The sequence below is a fragment of the Lycium ferocissimum genome, chromosome 10 (assembly GCF_029784015.1).
Source record: "Lycium ferocissimum isolate CSIRO_LF1 chromosome 10, AGI_CSIRO_Lferr_CH_V1, whole genome shotgun sequence".
Lineage (NCBI taxonomy): Eukaryota > Viridiplantae > Streptophyta > Magnoliopsida > Solanales > Solanaceae > Lycium > Lycium ferocissimum.
This window is the reverse complement of record NC_081351.1, coordinates 28,933,719-28,951,130: the sequence shown is the minus strand read 5'-3', so window position 1 is coordinate 28,951,130 and position 17,412 is coordinate 28,933,719. Positions and strand designations below refer to the sequence as shown.

The following is a 17,412-nucleotide window of genomic DNA, read 5'->3' as shown; positions in this document are numbered from 1 at the left end:
CAGACCTATTTAATTTATTATGATTAAGTAACTTATTGAAGTAAGACCATGAGTTATTAATCATGGCTAAGAGACATAAATTTATATACAAACACCTAACAATTAACATGCATCTATTGGTTTGATCTAAGCACATAGTGCGGATAAATCTTTTTCCAATTTATGTGTTATACTTTTTAATTAATTACTTCTAAGTCCTAAATTTATTTTTTTAAGGTCAAATTTAATTTTTAATTTTATTGTCTACTTTTCATTACTTTATACTATATATAAGGGGGAATACCCATTTTTCCTAGTCTTCGCGTGAATTTTTTTGACTCTTTTTACCCCTAATTAAAATTTTAATGGCTTTGTGAATTTTCACATATTTTGATAAATTTTTATAACTTTAAGGACTTTTTTCATGCCCCTAAAAATGATGATGTTACGAAAAATATTATAGAGGCCCCACAAAACATACATAAATATTTGAATCTCTTATGTTGAAATATTACTAAACTTGTTTCAAATTATGTTTTTCCTTAAGAATTTATTATAGACACATAAAGAGTCATCATGTCATTCAATTCTATCTTAATATAGGCTTAATTATTGAACTAAAATTCTATTCTTATAATACTATTTATTATTTATTAATGTTATTTACCATTTACCATTTGCTATTTTAATTTTTTATTCATCTATTTAGTAATTTCTTTTTAATTTTCTCCTATAATCTTATGTCGTACATGCTGGACAACATAAGTAATTTATAAGGATTACACTTAAGTTTGGATTATAAATTAAGAAAATAAATATAAATAACTTATATCATTGTCAAATACTTCAAAAATGTAAATTACAGTCCCTTCGTCTCAATTGTAAAAATGAATTCCGAAGTACGGTAGTTAGTTAATAAATTTTACGTGCTCACACTATTAACGTAAAATTTATTTACTATATTAAAAGAGTAACTATAAAATATTATTTTTATATATTCTAAAAATGTTTGTAAAAATAATGTTGTTAAAGAAAATACAATTGATTTTTTCAAACAGTACTAATACAAGACAATTGCAAAAATTATATTTTTTACTTTTTTCTTAAATATTAAAATATTTTGTAAAATATCGGATACTGAATATTTTATATAGTTTAGGATAAAATATTTACGTTTAACATGAAAAAGTTATTACAATGTAGATTTCATAAAATGGTTTATTAAATTAAGAAAAGGTAAAAAACTGTTATTGTTTAACATGCATTTTTTGGAAGATAAAAGAAAGCTCAAAGTCAGAACAATTAATTCTATTGACTTTTTAGTATTTTTTTTGTGTTTTAATTTGAAAGAATCTACAAAAAATTCTTGTAATATCAAGGCTTTTAATTATTCATATTTATTTGTAAGTTAACTTTATTGATTTCATCATGCTACTGTAATATCTTTGGTAAAAAAATAAGTTAGTCAATATAGATTCAATTCAAAGAAACAAATGAAATTAATTTAACATATGGAATTCAATTTGGATTATCGGAGACTTTAATCTCAAAACGTTTAAGTGAAATGGAAATTAGAAGAGCTTTCAAATGTTTGATTTTTTTTTTTAATCTAATATATAAACCAAAAAAAATTACTTCCCTTTGCTTTTTAGGTACGTTTTTGTACTTTAATATTTTAGAAGTCTTTTAAAGTATCATATTAATGTTACAAAAACAAAACAGCAAAAACAGAAAAAATTTAAAAGATATCTACAAATTAATATTTTAACGTCAGCCCGGGCCAAATGACGCTAGTATTTGATAAATAAGGAACGAATGGTCTTGCTTTAATGCTTTTGAAAGGTGATTAAATTTTGCACGTGACATAATGCAATGTAAATATGTAATCTATAACTTTTTAGCCCAAATTACTTAGTGGGTAATTAAGAAAAAAACCAATAAAGAAGATACTGGTGAGTGGGTGATTAACCTAGGGGTCGTTTGGTTAACAAGCTATTCCGGGATAATTTATTTTGGGATAAGTTATTCCTAGATTAGTTATTCCACCCTCTCACAGGGACAAAATTTATTTTGGGATAAGTTATTCCTAGATTAGTTATTCCACCCTCTCACAGGGATAAAATAACACTGCAATCCCCGAATTAGTTATACCGCGATTTTATTCCAACCAAACATGAGATAAACCCATCTCAAATATAATCCCGGGACTATTTATCCTTACCCCTCGTACCAAACGAGCCCTTAAAATTTCCTCTTTGATACTAAAGATATGCTAACAGTACACTACTGCTCTCTTGATTAAAAAAATTTCCAATAACAATCAAAATATTTGGCCATAAATGACTCTTTCTGTTTTAATTTATGGGTAAATACTCATTCACCCTGAATTTTATACCAAACCTATTTAATCTATAATAATTTATTGAAGTAAGAACATGAGTTATTAATCATGGTTAAGAGAAATAAATTTATATAAAAACACCTGACAATTAACATGCATCTATTGGTTTGATGTAAGCACATAGTGCGGATAAATCTTTTTCCAATTTATGTATCATACCTTTTTTTCTTTTAGTTTGTTCCAAAATAACGCCATACTTCATTTTCTTAAAATAATTTAACTTTAAATTTTCATGTATATCCATACAAACTTGTTTTAGATCGTGCATTTTCAAACTCTCTATCTCTTCTTAAAACGTTTACCAGTGAGATACCATCGAATAAATTGGAAGAAATGGAATATCACTTCTTTTCACTTATAGAACTTCAACTATTTTCTCAAGTGAAATTCACGTCCAAACACAATCAATTTTAAAATATTTTCTTATCAATTTCAAATAGTATTTACCTTTTTTCAATCAAATATAGTCCAAACACCTACTTAAAATTTCCATTTATATTTTTTTTAAATCATCATACAAATAATTTAGTGGAAATCAATTGATATAAAAATGCATTCTTTAAAGAAAGAGAGAAAACTAAAAAGGATATGTATAATTCTTAACACCATTCATTTAAAAGAATAATTTCAGTACTTAGCATATTCTCAATAAAATTCTTTAATTTGATGGGACGGAGGTAACATTATGTAGTAGTGGAAATTAGTTAAAAAGGGTCTTTACAAAAATGAATAGAAGTATATGATATATCAGCATTCTTATGTATGCTTTCTGGTCATTTAATCAAATTCACCCGGTATATTCTTACTAAAATACAGTTACCGCAGTAAAATTTTGGGTTATATATAATGAGAATTAAACGGTAGCCTCATTTTATATTTTTTAAATCATCATATAAATAATAAATTTAGTGGAAGTCAATGGATATAAAATTGCATTCTTAAAGAAGAAAAAAAACTAAAGAAGGTACGTATAATCCTCAACACCGCTCATTTAAAAGTATAATTTTATTACTTGGCATATTCTCAAAAAATTTGTTTAATATTCTTTATGAGGTGGAAGTAATATAACTTGTTTATTGTTTAACCCCTCGGATCAATATGCAGTGGTGGTATATTCTTAGTGGTCGTTGGGTGAATGGCCAAAATTATCCCGAGATTATAATTTCGGGACTAATTTATTCCATATCTTGGACTATTTTATACCATCTAGGAGATGGTATAAAATAATCTCAGGATAAGTGGTATAAGAAGGTATATCCCAGCTTATACCATAGGATGCATTTTATACTTTATTTTATACAACGTATAAATTTATCCCAAAAAAAATTTATACCTTCTACCAAATATGATACAAAAATTAGTGCTGGAATATCCCAGCTTATACCGTCTACCAAACGACCCCTGCTGGATACTATTACCGCGGTAAAATTTTGGTTATATATAATGAGAAATTAAACGGTCGCCTCAAAAATTGCAATGGCAGTGCAAATTTCACCAGTCTACATCCCTTACCCCGCCCTTAGCTAAATTTCGTTTCCTCCCATTTTTCCGGGTCAGTCTCCGGTAATTAACCATCGGAACCCGCTGACACGTGTCAACCGACCGTAGCGTCACGTCATTCCTTCAACTTAACGATTTGGAAGAATCCGATTCCGTGTAGAATGAAAAAAACCGAATTCAATTCCACCACTTTTTTACCTGTAATCCGAACAACCGTTTTTGTCTAATCATAAATAGGCAGGGAAAAGAAAAAGTGAAGAAGAATAAGTATAGAGTTGTTAAATGTATGAAGGGAATAGCATCGTCAGGGCTAGTAATAACAAGTAGCTCGAATAACATTTTGGCTTTACACAACATTAGATTCCAAATTTGAATCCCTAAAATGGCTATTTAAGTCAAAGATGCGAATTCCTAAGCGTTCAGTTTCACTTTGTTTGTCTGTGTTGACACCTCATCAACACCACGTTTCATCATTTTCTAGAAGCTTCCATTTCCATTTAGGTTTTCTCAGTTCTCATCATTTGTTGAACAAAGGGAAATCAGTTCGTCGTAAAGGTTTGTGCCTTTTTTTGATAATTTTTTTTTGATGTACTTTTTTTTTGTGGTGTTTTTTTGCATATTAAACATTTTTTTTGTTTTGTTTTGTGATTGTAGTAAGTGAATTAGGTTTTTATTTATGTTGTTTCTGCATTTTTTGTGAATGTAGTAAGTGAATTAGGCTTTCTTATCTTGTTTCTGCAATTTTTGTGATTGTAGTAATCTTAAGTATAAAAAAAAATTAAGATTTTTTTATTTTGTTTCTGCAATTTTTGTGATTGTTAGTAATGAATTACTAGTTTTTTTTAATCTTGTCTCTGCAATTTTTGTGATTCTAGTATGAACTAGTTTTTTTTTTTTTTAATCTTGTTTCTGTAATTTTTTCATTTGTAGTAAATTAATTATGTTTTTTTAATCTTGTTTCTGCATTTTTTGTGATTGTAGTAAATGAATTAGTTTTTTTTTTTTTATATGAAAAATTAGTTTGTAAATATTTATCAAAAAATTAGTTTTTTAATCTTGTTTCTGCAATTTTTGTGATTGTAGTAAATGCATTAATTTTTTTTTTTTTTAAAAAAAGTCGTTTCTGCAATTTTTGTGATTGTAGTAAATGAATTAGGGTTTTTAATCTTGTTTCTGCATTTTTTGTGATTGTAGTAAAGAAATTAGGTTTTTTTTTATCTTGTTTCTGCCATTTTTGTGATTGTAGTAAATGATAGTTTTTTTTATATCTTGTTTCTGTATTTTTTGTGATTGTAGTAAATGAATTGGTTTTTTTTTAATCTTGTTTCTGCAATTTTGTGATTTTGATAAATGAATTAGTTTTTTTTTTTTTTTTTTTAATGACAAGGGAACCCGCAGCGGCTACCCTTTGGATGTGCACAGGGTAAACCCTGCTCCTCTGCAATAGCTCGTAAATGAATTAGGTTTTGTTATCTTGTTTCTGCAATTTTTATGATTGTAGTAAATGAATAGGTTTTTTTAATCATGTTTCTGCAATTTTGTGATTGTAGTAAATGAATTAGGTTTTGTTATCTTGTTTCTGCAATTTTTGTGATTGTACTAAATGAATAGTTTTTTTTAATCATGTTGCTGCAATTTGTGTGATTGTAGTAAATAAATAGTTTTTTTTTTTTTTTAATCATGTTTCTGCAATTTTTGTGATTGTAGTAAATGAATTAGTTTTTTTTGAACAGGATATATAGTTGTGGAATTTTCCTGGTAATTGATTTCGCTTTCTTTAAGGCTGAATACTTCAAAGTGTTGAGAATCTTATATGAGCTTGAACAATTTTGTTTAAGGAGCAGAATTGATATCTAGGAAAGTAAATTAGGTCAAGTTGAAGGGCTTTTTTTCACAAATGTTGTGTTACTTTGATGTCCTTTCCAAGTGGCTAGGTCTATGATCCATGTGTCTCACTTTTTTGTTTTAGTTTTGGCTGCTTATGAGCACTGCTATAGGGATATGCTTCCACGTAATAGGTTATTTGGAGCTTGACTCCTATCTACAATAGGACTACTTCGATTGTAACGAGCGAAATTCACTTTGGTGAAATATATAGGTATTCATTGGAGCATATCTTGGAGTATAGGCTTACAAGTTGGGACATAAACCTGGTGCTTTGAGTTGGTTTACAAGTGTGATTAAAGGTAAGATACTAAGCTAGCGTTTGGCCATAGATTTAGTCGAAACTTGAAAAAATGAGTTTTTGAAGTTGTGTTGAAAAATAGTTTTGGAACTTGAAGTCCTAGACATGCATTTTACTTGGAAAAAGTTCGAAGTTTTGTGAGTGGAAGTGAAATTTCACGAACTTAGAAAATTTATACTGATCAAATTTCATGAACGAACAATTTTTTTCAATTTTTTTTTTTTTTTTTTGAAAATCTATGTCCAAACAGGAGCTAAGATTTTGGTCCTGGGAAAGAGTCATTTCATTGAAGTATACTCATGGTTCTTGTTATTTTCCTACAGTACCTAAGTTAATATCTGTAGTGCTACTTTTCCTCTGCCCAAAGGAAGTTGAGAAGGTTGGTGCCGATGAGTTTGGTGTTTGTTACTGTTATATCAAAGTTGCTTTATGTGGTGGAAATTAACATGTGGAATTTCAAATAATTATGTTAGATGCAGCTGAGATTGAGAGTTACTCCTCTTGGTGGTGAATGGTCTTGTCTCTTTTAATGTTAATAATAAATTTGTGGAGAATGTATTTTTGGTAGTCTGCATTTAAATCAACGATTTGCTCTTTTCAACCTTTACTTATTAAAGAAATTGCCTAATTTCTCTGCATGGTTATGTTATCAGCATACAGTGTTTAAGAAGTGATTACTATAATGTTATGCAATCTAATATACGATAATACCAACGTAAACTAGCAGTTGAACCATAATGAGTTTTATGAAGAAAGGCTTTAACCTGATTGTAATCAAAGGCCAGAAGATGATATGCAACTTCATAGGTGCCAACTCTAACTTTCATCTCTAAGGCTACGTTTTGGCCTTGCCTTAGAGGAACCAGCTTTGGATTGGTCAAATTTTCGTTTTTTCTTGTTTGGGTTCTCTTTGTGAGTTCGCGATGTTTTTCCTATTCCTCAAAACATTGAACAAGAAGCTCTGTGCTGCAATTTTCAGATTAGTTGTGGAATTTGACATGTTCATAGACTATCATCGACTAGCTAATTTCGTTATTATCATACTGTTCAGGGAGAGATCAGTTGCATACAAGTTGTACAATGGATGGTGTTGGTGTAGATAACAGCGCGGCACTTATTGAGAAGGGATATGGTGCCAATGGTGGTCAGAGTTCGTGCATATGGTCATCTCCAGAAGGAGGGTGCAACATTGACATAGGAAAGCAGATATTCTGTAACAGGTCCTTAAACATGAAAAGTATAGTTGCTGTTGGATTCGACATGGATTACACCCTGGCACAGTACAAACCTGAGACTTTCGAATCTCTTGCATATGAAGGCACTGTCAGAAAGCTTGTTTATGATTTAGGATACCCTTCAGAGGTAATATTAATACTTGTAAAAGGAAAAGTCTGAATAGAAATTGATGAGGCATATCTATGTGCTAGTTTGTTGTCTCCAATATGCATTTATTCCTCTGGCAGTTGCACAACAAGGTTATTCATCTTATTTGATGGATATCATGCTCAATGCATTTTATATGTGTAGTTAGCATTAATTGTGAATTTGTGACTTCAATGACCTAGAGTGTGGTATTGGTACAATGATATGTGTTATGCGTCATGTTGAGTTGAAGGTTTTTGTTTTCATGATTTAGAAATTGAATGTTCGACCTCATTCTGTCCTTTTTTTTTTAAACTGTTAACATTCATTCTGTCTTTGGTATAAAAGCAGTTAGTTGTTTTGGGATACGTTGTCGCGAGCTGGTGATTGCCATAAAAAAATCACTGCTCATTTATTGTTTGTGCTGGAGGATTATTTGACTCTTGATCTGAGTTTTTTTGTTTATTATTACTGATTTATAAAGTGATAACTGGAAGATTTTTCACCATGTTGGGTGTTGTGTAGCTGTTGGAATGGTCATTTGATTGGAGCTATATGGTCAGAGGTTTGGTTCTTGATAAAAAGAGGGGGAATATATTAAAGGTTTGTCGCCTCTTTGTCCTTGTAATTGTTTCCAGTCTTAATCATTAATTTCACTTCATCCTCGCTTAGGGTTGTAATTTAGTTTCTTTCTTATTTAACTATTGTTCCTTTTCTGCTTGCTCAAGTAACAGATGGACCGACACAAATATGTGAAAGTAGCTTATCATGGATTTGGGGAGCTTTCGAAGGAAGATAAAGTTGCTACTTATGGCAATACCTTGCTTCGGGATTCATTTGATGAACCTGACTATGCCCTTATCGATACCCTTTTCTCTCTCGCTGAAGCCTACTTATTCGCTCAGCTGGTGGACTTCAAGGACAAAAATCCAGGAAAAGTTCCTGAAGATGCAGAGTAAGAGAGTAACCAGTACTCTTTTATAGCTTTATGGACAGTAATGTCAATCTGTATTTCTGCCAATGTCTTCTTTAATTCGGCTTTGCATGCTGTTAATTTGACTATTGTGTTGTCATTTCGTTTTTATTTTCCATTAGCTAGAGGTGTAAACAGAGATTAACTGAAGTTCTTCACAAATATATCTACCAATCTATAACGAGATATGCTTGAAACAAAGAAGCTGGTGGTCGAATCTAGTTTCAGTTCTCTTCTAATACCTAGTTATTCTGTTTTTGGAGCTCTTACTTGTAGTAGCTTTATGGAAGCAATTAGATTTCTTCAATAAGGATGTCCCATAGATGTATCTTCAATGAGTGATTCTAGTTTCAGCTTGTTTTATAGATATCTTACATCTTTCAATTCACTCAAATCTCCGTGGTGTTGTCATCTTCTGTTAGTCGCTTCAAGATATATATTCTCAGAAGTGTAACAATATTTAAAATTTTAAATTTGTGACTAGTTCTCGTACCTTAGCAATTTGATATGCATGTGTCAGCATGACCATGCAACGGTTTTCTTTTCCCAAGGATTCTTGGACTAATTTCATTGAACAGGAAGTTGCTGCTAATTTATGGCGGGTATGCGCATGCATGCGATGAATTGTTTACAAGTTGATGGTTGGCCTCTGGGTTACATTTATTAATATTCCATGTGTGTTTTCACTGTCTACTGCTTTAATGGCAGCATTTTATATAGTCTACATGGTATGCTTATTTGCTAACACTTCTTGCAGCTACTCTCGCATGTACAAGGATGTTAGAGCAGCAGTAGATTTGTGCCACCGTGATGGGACTTTGAAGCAGATGGTTGCAAAAGATCCAAAAAGGTATGGGCTACTGTTTGTTGCTTCTTGAGAATGTACCATACTGAGTGGTAATTAGTAAATCTGTCAGTTCATGTTTTCATATCCCAGGGAATGTTAGCTTTGGTGGACCTTAGAAAACAAGACATGCTTTACCTAGGGTTTTGGCCTCAAAGTGACACTTTTTCCCTTTTAGTTGTTGCATATGCACATGTTAGTTTGTTTTCTCTTGATGCTTTATTTGTCTTAAAAGCTTGTGTGATATGGTATTCCCAATTTTGTCGTCTGTTGCATGTAACTTGTTTGATAGTTCACTAATATGAAAACAAGGATATTATTGAAAAGGAAAGGAGATTAACATTTTTATTCTCAACGAGGAGTGAGACGAAGGCTTTGACCATCACGTCGTTGTTGTTCTTATTGGAAATATCAGTTATCCTATGCTAGGGTTGGTGTTCAGTGTACTGCTTGTCTAGCCTATGCTTTGCATGAATATCTCAATGTCCATATCATTCATTAACTAGGTTTTAAGGGAAAAGGGTAGCTGGAACTAATCTCCCTCTTCTCTGTGAAAAGTTAAAAGCCTGGTGTTCTAGGAGTGTGGTGCGTATAGGGCAGTAGAAGAAATGAAGATAACTGTAGCAGACCATATTTCAGGAAATCTAGAGATAATTGGTTGTACCTGTTCTTTATTTAGGGGAGTGTAGCTTCAAACCTTCAGTGCTGTTCTAAACAGAAAAGGAGAAAGGTAAATGAAGAAAAACGGGGCCTTGAAATGAATAAGATCCGAAACTGACTCAACAAGGAAATTGACCAATATGCTGAAATATTTGACGGCAGCGCCCCATCTTCACTTTCTGTTTGATCAAATAGCTGACCATAATAATTGTAAATCTGATATCTAAGAGGCTGATCTAGTTTGGCAGCTATTTTGCTGTTTATCTAGGGACCATCTGTATTCTGACATCAAAGCTTAAGATCTATATCAGAAATAGCATCAACCACAGTAGCCAAAGCCAAGGTGCAGAAACTGCTGTATCCATCTATTTTGGCAGTGTCTGCAAGTGTGTCTTCTTGTTGCTATGTAGCTTTCGTGGAAGTTACCGCCATTGTTAACCTCTGTTACAAAAACAGTGCTTCTGCATCTCTCTCTCTCTCTCTCTCTCTCTCTTGCTAGTGAGCCTAGGATTGACCAAAAGAGGAAAAGGTTGATATCTTTGCTCATGGTCGTGGTATAAGGGGTAGCTTGCCGGACATTATGGTTCCAAGTTTAAAGTTCACTGGTCACACAAAGTGATGATAAATGCTTATGCTAAGTCCTCCATTTAATTTGTTTGATTAGTAATAATGTCCGCTTATCGTATGCGTAAACGTCATTTGGTTAGTTTTTCTTCAATATAACTTTTTTGGTTAGCCTCTAATACACATGTTGAAGATTTTTCTGGATTTTGGTTAAATCCCTTTTTTTGATAGGTTGATATGTGGTACTATTTTATATCATTAAGGTATTGTTTTGAACATTGTTCGGTGCTTCAAGTGGTTAATAAACGTTTCTTAAACTTAAATTACAAAAGCTTTGAAGAGAGTAATATATAAGCTTTGTCGCCTTAGAAATTTTAAGACTTGGGAGATGAGAATGGGTGGAAACGTTGAATAGTTGAGAACACCTTCTATGTTCTTTGATTAGAAATATGCAAAACCTATGGGATGTTATTTTTATTGTCTTGTATATTCTCATAATTCACTGCTTATTTGACTAATTTGTTTATCTTGCCATCTGCCTCTGCCAACATCAGATATATCAATGAGGATACATCAATTGTTCCGATGCTCAAAATGCTAAGAGAATCCGGACGTGCTACCTTTCTGGTAACAAACAGGTGATGATGCTCTCACAGAAGTCTCCTTCTTCTTCTGTCAGTTTTTGCTTTGTTTTTCTTTTTTTTTTTTTTTTTTTTTTTTTTTTATTGTTTTTGTTTTTGAGCATTAGGTGCTTCTCTTTCTGAAGGTTGTATTGCCTGCAAGGTTCTTCAAATTCCATCAGTAGAACTACTCAAATTATTCTCTTCCACTGATGATTTATGCATTCTTTACATTTTATAATGATCTTAATTACATGTGTGCAGCTTGTGGGACTACACAAACATTGTCATGAACTTCCTTTGTGGGCCCAAACTTTCTGATGGGTCTAGTTCCAGTTTTGATTGGCTCCGGTACTTCGATGTTGTCATCACTGGCAGGTCATCTTCTTCCCTTGAAACTTTCGAGAATATGCATATGTGCTTCTTTTGATGCCACAGCCATATGGAGCCACATTTAGGGCATATGCCTGTCTCTTTTATATTTCCAGCTATTGTTTGTAGAGTTGTGATCACCTTGCTGACAAACAAGTACTTGACGTTATGCAGTGCAAAACCAGGCTTTTTTCATGATGAAATCCGTGCAAACATTTTTGAGGTCGAGCCTGAAAGTGGCATGCTAATTAACACTGATAATGGGACTCCTATGGCACAGGTCAGTGCAGAAAACTTAGTTTTCTCTTGGCCACTGCCTTTCTCCATTTTGTGCATGTTCTGACTTTGTCCAATACATTAGGTGGGGAGCACTTCTTTGAGATTGCCATTAAAGAGCTTGAAGGAAGGCTACAGAATTTTCCAGGTGTGGATGCAGATATAATTTATGCTGCTTAGTTTGTTGAATTTGATGGTTTGTGTAAAATGACTGAATATTTTCCTTATTTCTCTTCAAGGGGGGAAATGTTGGCCATTTGCATAAATTACTTTCAATCGAGTCTAGCTCACAGGTATTGTGTCGGCATCAGTATTCTCTTGATTACTACTTTATACTGCTTTCAGCTCTTTAAATACAAGCACAAAGGCATATCTTTAAATACTCAGTATGGCTGAAAGAGACAGCATATAGCTTAACAGTCGGGACTCTAGTTTCAATTTACGAAGTTATGGAGGGAAGGAATAGTGGATTTACTTGGTGTTATTATGAGCTTGTTTCATGATTCTAATTGGGTGATTAACTGTGGTGTTTAATTCCCATTTTTATTTATTTATTTGGATGGTAACGCATTGTTCTCTTCAACTAGGTTCTTTATGTTGGGGATCACATTTACGGTGATATCTTACGCAGCAAAAAGGTTTTGGGTATGCATTCGCCACTCCATGTGCTCCTTCTTGCTGCTTTTTTAAAACTTCATATATTGGTAGTGAGTTCTAAGGACTGCTGCTGCACACCTTTCTAGTTCATCAAACTAGGTTTATGCAACTGATACATAGAGTATGTTAGAGCCATATTAGAACAATTATGATAAATTGATACTATTATGGTTCAAATAAAATTAATTATAGATAAGCATTTACATTATTTTTGACCATATGCAACTAAGATCACAAAAGCTGTTGACTAGCTGTTATATTTGAGCACTAATAGTGAGATTTAAAGAATATTCCGAGATTTCCAAGAATCAATATTTACATGGATGGAAAGAAAATTAATGTCCAAGTTTCTCTCCGATACTCTTTTCCATGATCATGGCTATTATCATATCCAACCCCTAGCATATCCTGTATACCTCTTTTTATTTGTTTTCCTTTGCTTCTTTTTAAAAGTTCGAATTCTAGACTTTAGGATCTTATGATGTTTGAGCAGGTTGGAGAACAATGCTTGTTGTTCCAGAGCTTGAGAGAGAGGTTGAACTTCTCTGGGAACTAAGGGATACTCGCAAGGTATATAAGCATATCCCCTTCGGCTTATTCTCTGTACTCCATTAGATTTTCTTGTACTTCATATGCTTCGTAGCTCTCTATACGTGAGAACATAATCAACAAGAACAATTACTATGGCTTTGCAAATGGGAAATTTGCTGCGTTTGTGAGAGCCTTTTATCTGGCGTGTAAATAAGGGTGGGATCATTGAAGTGCTTGTCAACCTTGTGTAGTGCCACATGTCTTGAAAGTACACTTATGATGTCTTTACCGAGGAAACCACTATTTTGGAGTGGATCATTTTCATGTCCAAATAAAATTGAAATGAAGGAAATTTGTCGATATTCCTAAGATGTAATAGCATATCAAACTTGAGTTTCAAAATTGATGTTCAAACCCCTACCACCTGGCAATCATTGGTTTTGTGCTTACAGCCATCATCATTCTAAAATGATAGTAATATTTTTGTGAAGTATATAAATTATGTACCTTATATAGTTAGATACTTGTATCTTCGAGGTTAGATGGGGTCGTCAGCATTATAAGCCTAGCAACTTTGAGTTTGAGCAGTTGATACTTTGGCTAAGTTCACTTGCAGCTGTACGTGGCGTAGACAATATAACATGGGCGCCCAATATTGGGAAACACATTCAGCCATTTAGTGATGAGTCTGACTCTTATACCATGTAAATAACATGGACCTGGGGCCAACTCAACCCAAAAGTTATCACATAAGTTGAGGATTGTCCAAGACCATATAAGGAGACAACAACCGGTTCCGTCAACGTTGGACACTTTAGCAACAACTTTACTGGCAATCTTTTTCACGTTTTTCCTTTGATTATTGTTTCAATTTAATCACTCATATCTTCTTCTTCTTTTTCTTTTTTTATCGATTAGGTCTTTTGATATATTTCTTAATTGAAATTTCACGGGGAAGCAATTTGTTTCTCATCTAAGCAAATAACTTCTCTCCATATGCCATAAAGTAGTTAAATATGAACTTAAGGTTTCTTTTATGGTCTTGTGAGCTAAGAGATGAAGCGAACGAATTATCTGTAAATTTATAGCATTTTACTTTAAATCCTAAAAGTTTGCTTTATGTTCTGCTACATGGTAATGTAATAATTGCAATTTTTGCATGTTTACAGCAACTTCAGTTATTGAGGAGTCAGCGTGATCACATTGAAGATGAAATACAACATCTTAAGTGGTCTCTGAAGTAATGAATCTCTCCATTTTATTTTGTATTGTAGAACTCATATGTGCGTGATTTTTGGTGGTGCATCTTATCTGTGCAACTGTTTTCATGTTGAGTCCGTTCTGCTAAGGAAGTACTAGGATAAAAGAAATGAGGAAATAAAGAAGAAGCAAAATGAGGTTTAGTTGATTGAATGATTGATTTAAGGTGGTTGGAGGATGAGAAAGCAGGAGAGCCTTTATTTATGAGCACAGACTTTCAGCCTCTTCGGGACTTTATTTCAGTGTGAAGTAGTCTTGTGACTTGAGCAGTGGCAAGTTTCTTTAAGTGAAAAAATTAAGAAACCTTTTATTTGTGCATCTTGAACGAAGATCTTCCTGTTTGTAGAACCATTTTGACAGTTAACACTCATACATCTATGTTAATAAATTTTTTGAATCATCTGAAATCGCCTAAAGGTTAAATTTTTCTCGTCTTTAATCATTACATGAGCTGTCATATGCTTCAGGTCTAAAGATACTGATGATGTTAACAATGAGAAGGTGTTTGCGGAGCTTGATAAGCTACAGGTTGGTTATTTCAGGATAGTATCAGTAGGAAGATAAATTTTAATATACTAAGAGAAACATATTTATATCTGGTCAATTTCTCTTCCTTGGTATCTGTCACCTGGAGAATCAAATGTACTTGATCGCATTGAAGTAAATTGGCAATGAATTTTTTTCTGTAATGGGGGTTCAATTAATCTGGTTTTAATTATGTCATCTTATAGTCCCAAAGTGAGGAGGTCAGGCTCAATCATCTACAGGCCCAACGAGAATGTCACCAAAAGGTAAGATTGTCAAAGAGACGAGTTCATTTAAACGTGGAATTATTTCTTTATGGAACAGTTCATCCTTGTTTGGAGCAAGCTTTGGTGAAATATATTTTGAATAATATGTAATACACAACTATACTTTCTTTAAACTTTGTAAAGTCTCATATATTTGTAAATTTTCTCTTGTTGACTTGCATTTGGCAGTGGCTATCTCCTTTCAATTGTCTCGGGTATATTATTTGTCAAATCATCAAAACTTCAATATTAAGCCCATAATCATTGAGCCAGTAGCTACTTAACAATTTCCGCTGTGGTATTAATAAACTGATTTGGATTTTCAACAACAAAGTAGTTTACTCTTTTCTTCTTTGATTAAGTCATCAAACATTTACAGTTCCACAAGGTTTGGGGACAACTGATGAAGACCGGTTATCAGAATTCTCGTTTTGCACATCAGGTACAATAAAATACTTGGGAAGTATCCTGCACTTTGTGGGCGTGATCTTTACTTGAAAACTGAAGTTACGTTCTGTTGATTCACAGGTGGAGAGATTCGCGTGCCTTTACACCAGTCAAGTGACAAACTTGAGCCTGTACTCCCCAGATAAGTACTATAGGCCGAGCATGGATTTTATGCCCCATGATTTTGACATCCTCTCTATTTGAAGAAATCCTGTCAGCCAGGAGCTACAGGCAGTGCATTTTGAAAAAGAGCTTTGTTCATTCTAACTTTTAGGTGCATCCACCTGTTTTATATATTTCAGTTCTTTGTTGATTTAGGCCATCTGGGAATGCAACCCTTTAAGTTGCACCAACGTAGAAAGTCATTATGTTTTGTGGTAAAATAACTCAAATGTATCATATTTGTTTGTGTTATTTCATATTGGCACTTGCCTGTTTGTGAATTTACATTGTATAAAGTAACTGGAACGATCTTAATTATGAATGATAACCGGGCAGGTTGAAGAATATTAATAGGATCTAAGATATGATCAGGCGATTTATAAGAATGGCCATGGAGGTGAGCGGTCTTGTACTTTTGACCCCACATTTCGCATGGCCAAAATTTTAAGTTTAGCAAGTTTTGGCTTTTGACCTTGAAGGTTTGCGTATGGGCAAGTGGGGGTCAAAAGTCCAAGACCACCCATTTCCAAGGTCACTGGGGGCGATTTCCACTCTTTTTCCCACATTCACAGTATTCAACTATTCATTGGAGATTTGGTTTTATAATCCATTACAAATGTTACTCTAGTTGTATGATCCTTCCCACAATATTCAAGGTTTAGAAATATTTAAAAATTTAAAAATATTTTCCCCCCTAAAAGCTTGGCAAAGCGCTTTAACTCTCTCAAATGAGTATTTTAGGAAGAAAATAAGCGCTTTAACTCTCTCAAATGAGTTTCAAATAGTTATTTTTGTATTTTTTACTTGTGAGAATTAGTAAATTTCAGATGCGAGATAAATCACAACATTTTTTTTAAAATGAAGTGAATGTACATTTTTTTTATGGCGGCGCAAAGCGCGGACTATTTTACTAGTAAGCTATAAATATTGCTCACTTTTTAACTGTTGGTAGTCTAAGCTAGCGTTTGGTCATAGGTTTTGGATCAGATTTTGAAAAATTATCTTCAAGTATCTGTTTGGCCATAGATTTTGAATATCTGTCTTCAAAAAAAAAAAAATTCAAGTTCCTTTTGGGTTTAGGGGACTTCCACGCACAAACTTCAAATTTTTTCCAAGTAAAATGCATGTCCAAACACAATTTTAAGTCCCAAAAATCACAACTTTAAACTCTCAAATTTAACTTCAAAATTTTATGGCCAAACGGGAGGTAAAGTACTGTCCCTGTTCATTAATGAAAGTCAATCTGTTACTAATTGACTTCAAACATTAAGAAATTGTAACGTCCTATATCATAAGAGCATCAGACTTGTGCTGCACTAATTCCATGGATTTAACTGTGACGGTCGTGTTGGAATGATCGGGATTTTCCTCACCCTTAATAAAATTTCTCGCATTAGAGTCATATGAATGGAATTTTTTTTTTTTTTTTGTAGAAAATACCTTACCCCTTAAATAGGTTTACCCGCCATTTGAGAAGGCTATTGCCCACCATCTTCCTTTTCGAAAGAAGAGAACAAGAATTTATTAGAAAAGAACATCCAAATCATGCAAGAATGGATGATTCTACTGAATCTTCTTTACCATGAGCATATCATGTCCAATGGCTTTCATTTCTTTTTAAAAAAATGTCAGCTTCTCCATATTGCCTGGGTTATGGATATGCGGTTACATGTTGTTGTTCATTACAGCCTGGAAAATTCTCTACTTCTAATCACCTAATATATCTTTGGCCCAAAATAGACTTTGGTGTGATCTTTGAACATGTTGAATTTTGCTAAAGTTTCATAATTTTGCTTAACAGATTTGTGAGGGAATCACATCCGATCCT

The 17,412-nt window shown here is 33.0% G+C and overlaps 1 protein-coding gene across 2 annotated transcripts; it reads left to right on the top strand.

The window, feature by feature from the left end:
- The first annotated feature begins 3,840 nt into the window (after positions 1-3,840).
- LOC132033224 (uncharacterized) lies at positions 3,841-15,906 on the top strand. 2 transcript variants are annotated; one of them, XM_059423133.1, is made up of 18 exons: positions 3,841-4,435; positions 5,268-5,303; positions 7,117-7,427; positions 7,953-8,030; positions 8,162-8,382; positions 9,158-9,250; positions 11,023-11,106; positions 11,353-11,466; positions 11,635-11,740; positions 11,822-11,884; positions 11,976-12,029; positions 12,324-12,381; positions 12,887-12,963; positions 14,094-14,164; positions 14,652-14,712; positions 14,916-14,975; positions 15,355-15,417; positions 15,504-15,906. In XM_059423133.1, the coding sequence occupies exons 1-18, from the start codon at positions 4,282-4,284 to the stop codon at positions 15,624-15,626; spliced, it is 1,827 nt and encodes a 608-aa protein (XP_059279116.1). In that variant the 5' UTR covers positions 3,841-4,281; the 3' UTR covers positions 15,627-15,906. The 2 variants fall into 2 exon arrangements, with proteins under 2 accessions (XP_059279116.1, XP_059279117.1); XM_059423134.1 differs by lacking the exon at positions 5,268-5,303 and adding an exon at positions 5,979-6,066 and having other exon boundaries at positions 4,287-4,435.
- Positions 15,907-17,412: the final 1,506 nt, after the last annotated feature.

Bases quoted from the DNA above. Each gene is read 5' to 3' on its own strand.
- LOC132033224 (XM_059423133.1), top strand. From the start codon at position 4,282: ATGCGAATTCCTAAGCGTTCAGTTTCACTTTGTTTGTCTGTGTTGACA. The intron at 8,383-9,157 runs GTAAGAGAGTAA...CACTTCTTGCAG, and splicing joins AAAGTTCCTGAAGATGCAGA to CTACTCTCGCATGTACAAGG. The intron at 12,964-14,093 runs GTATATAAGCAT...GCATGTTTACAG, and splicing joins AACTAAGGGATACTCGCAAG to CAACTTCAGTTATTGAGGAG.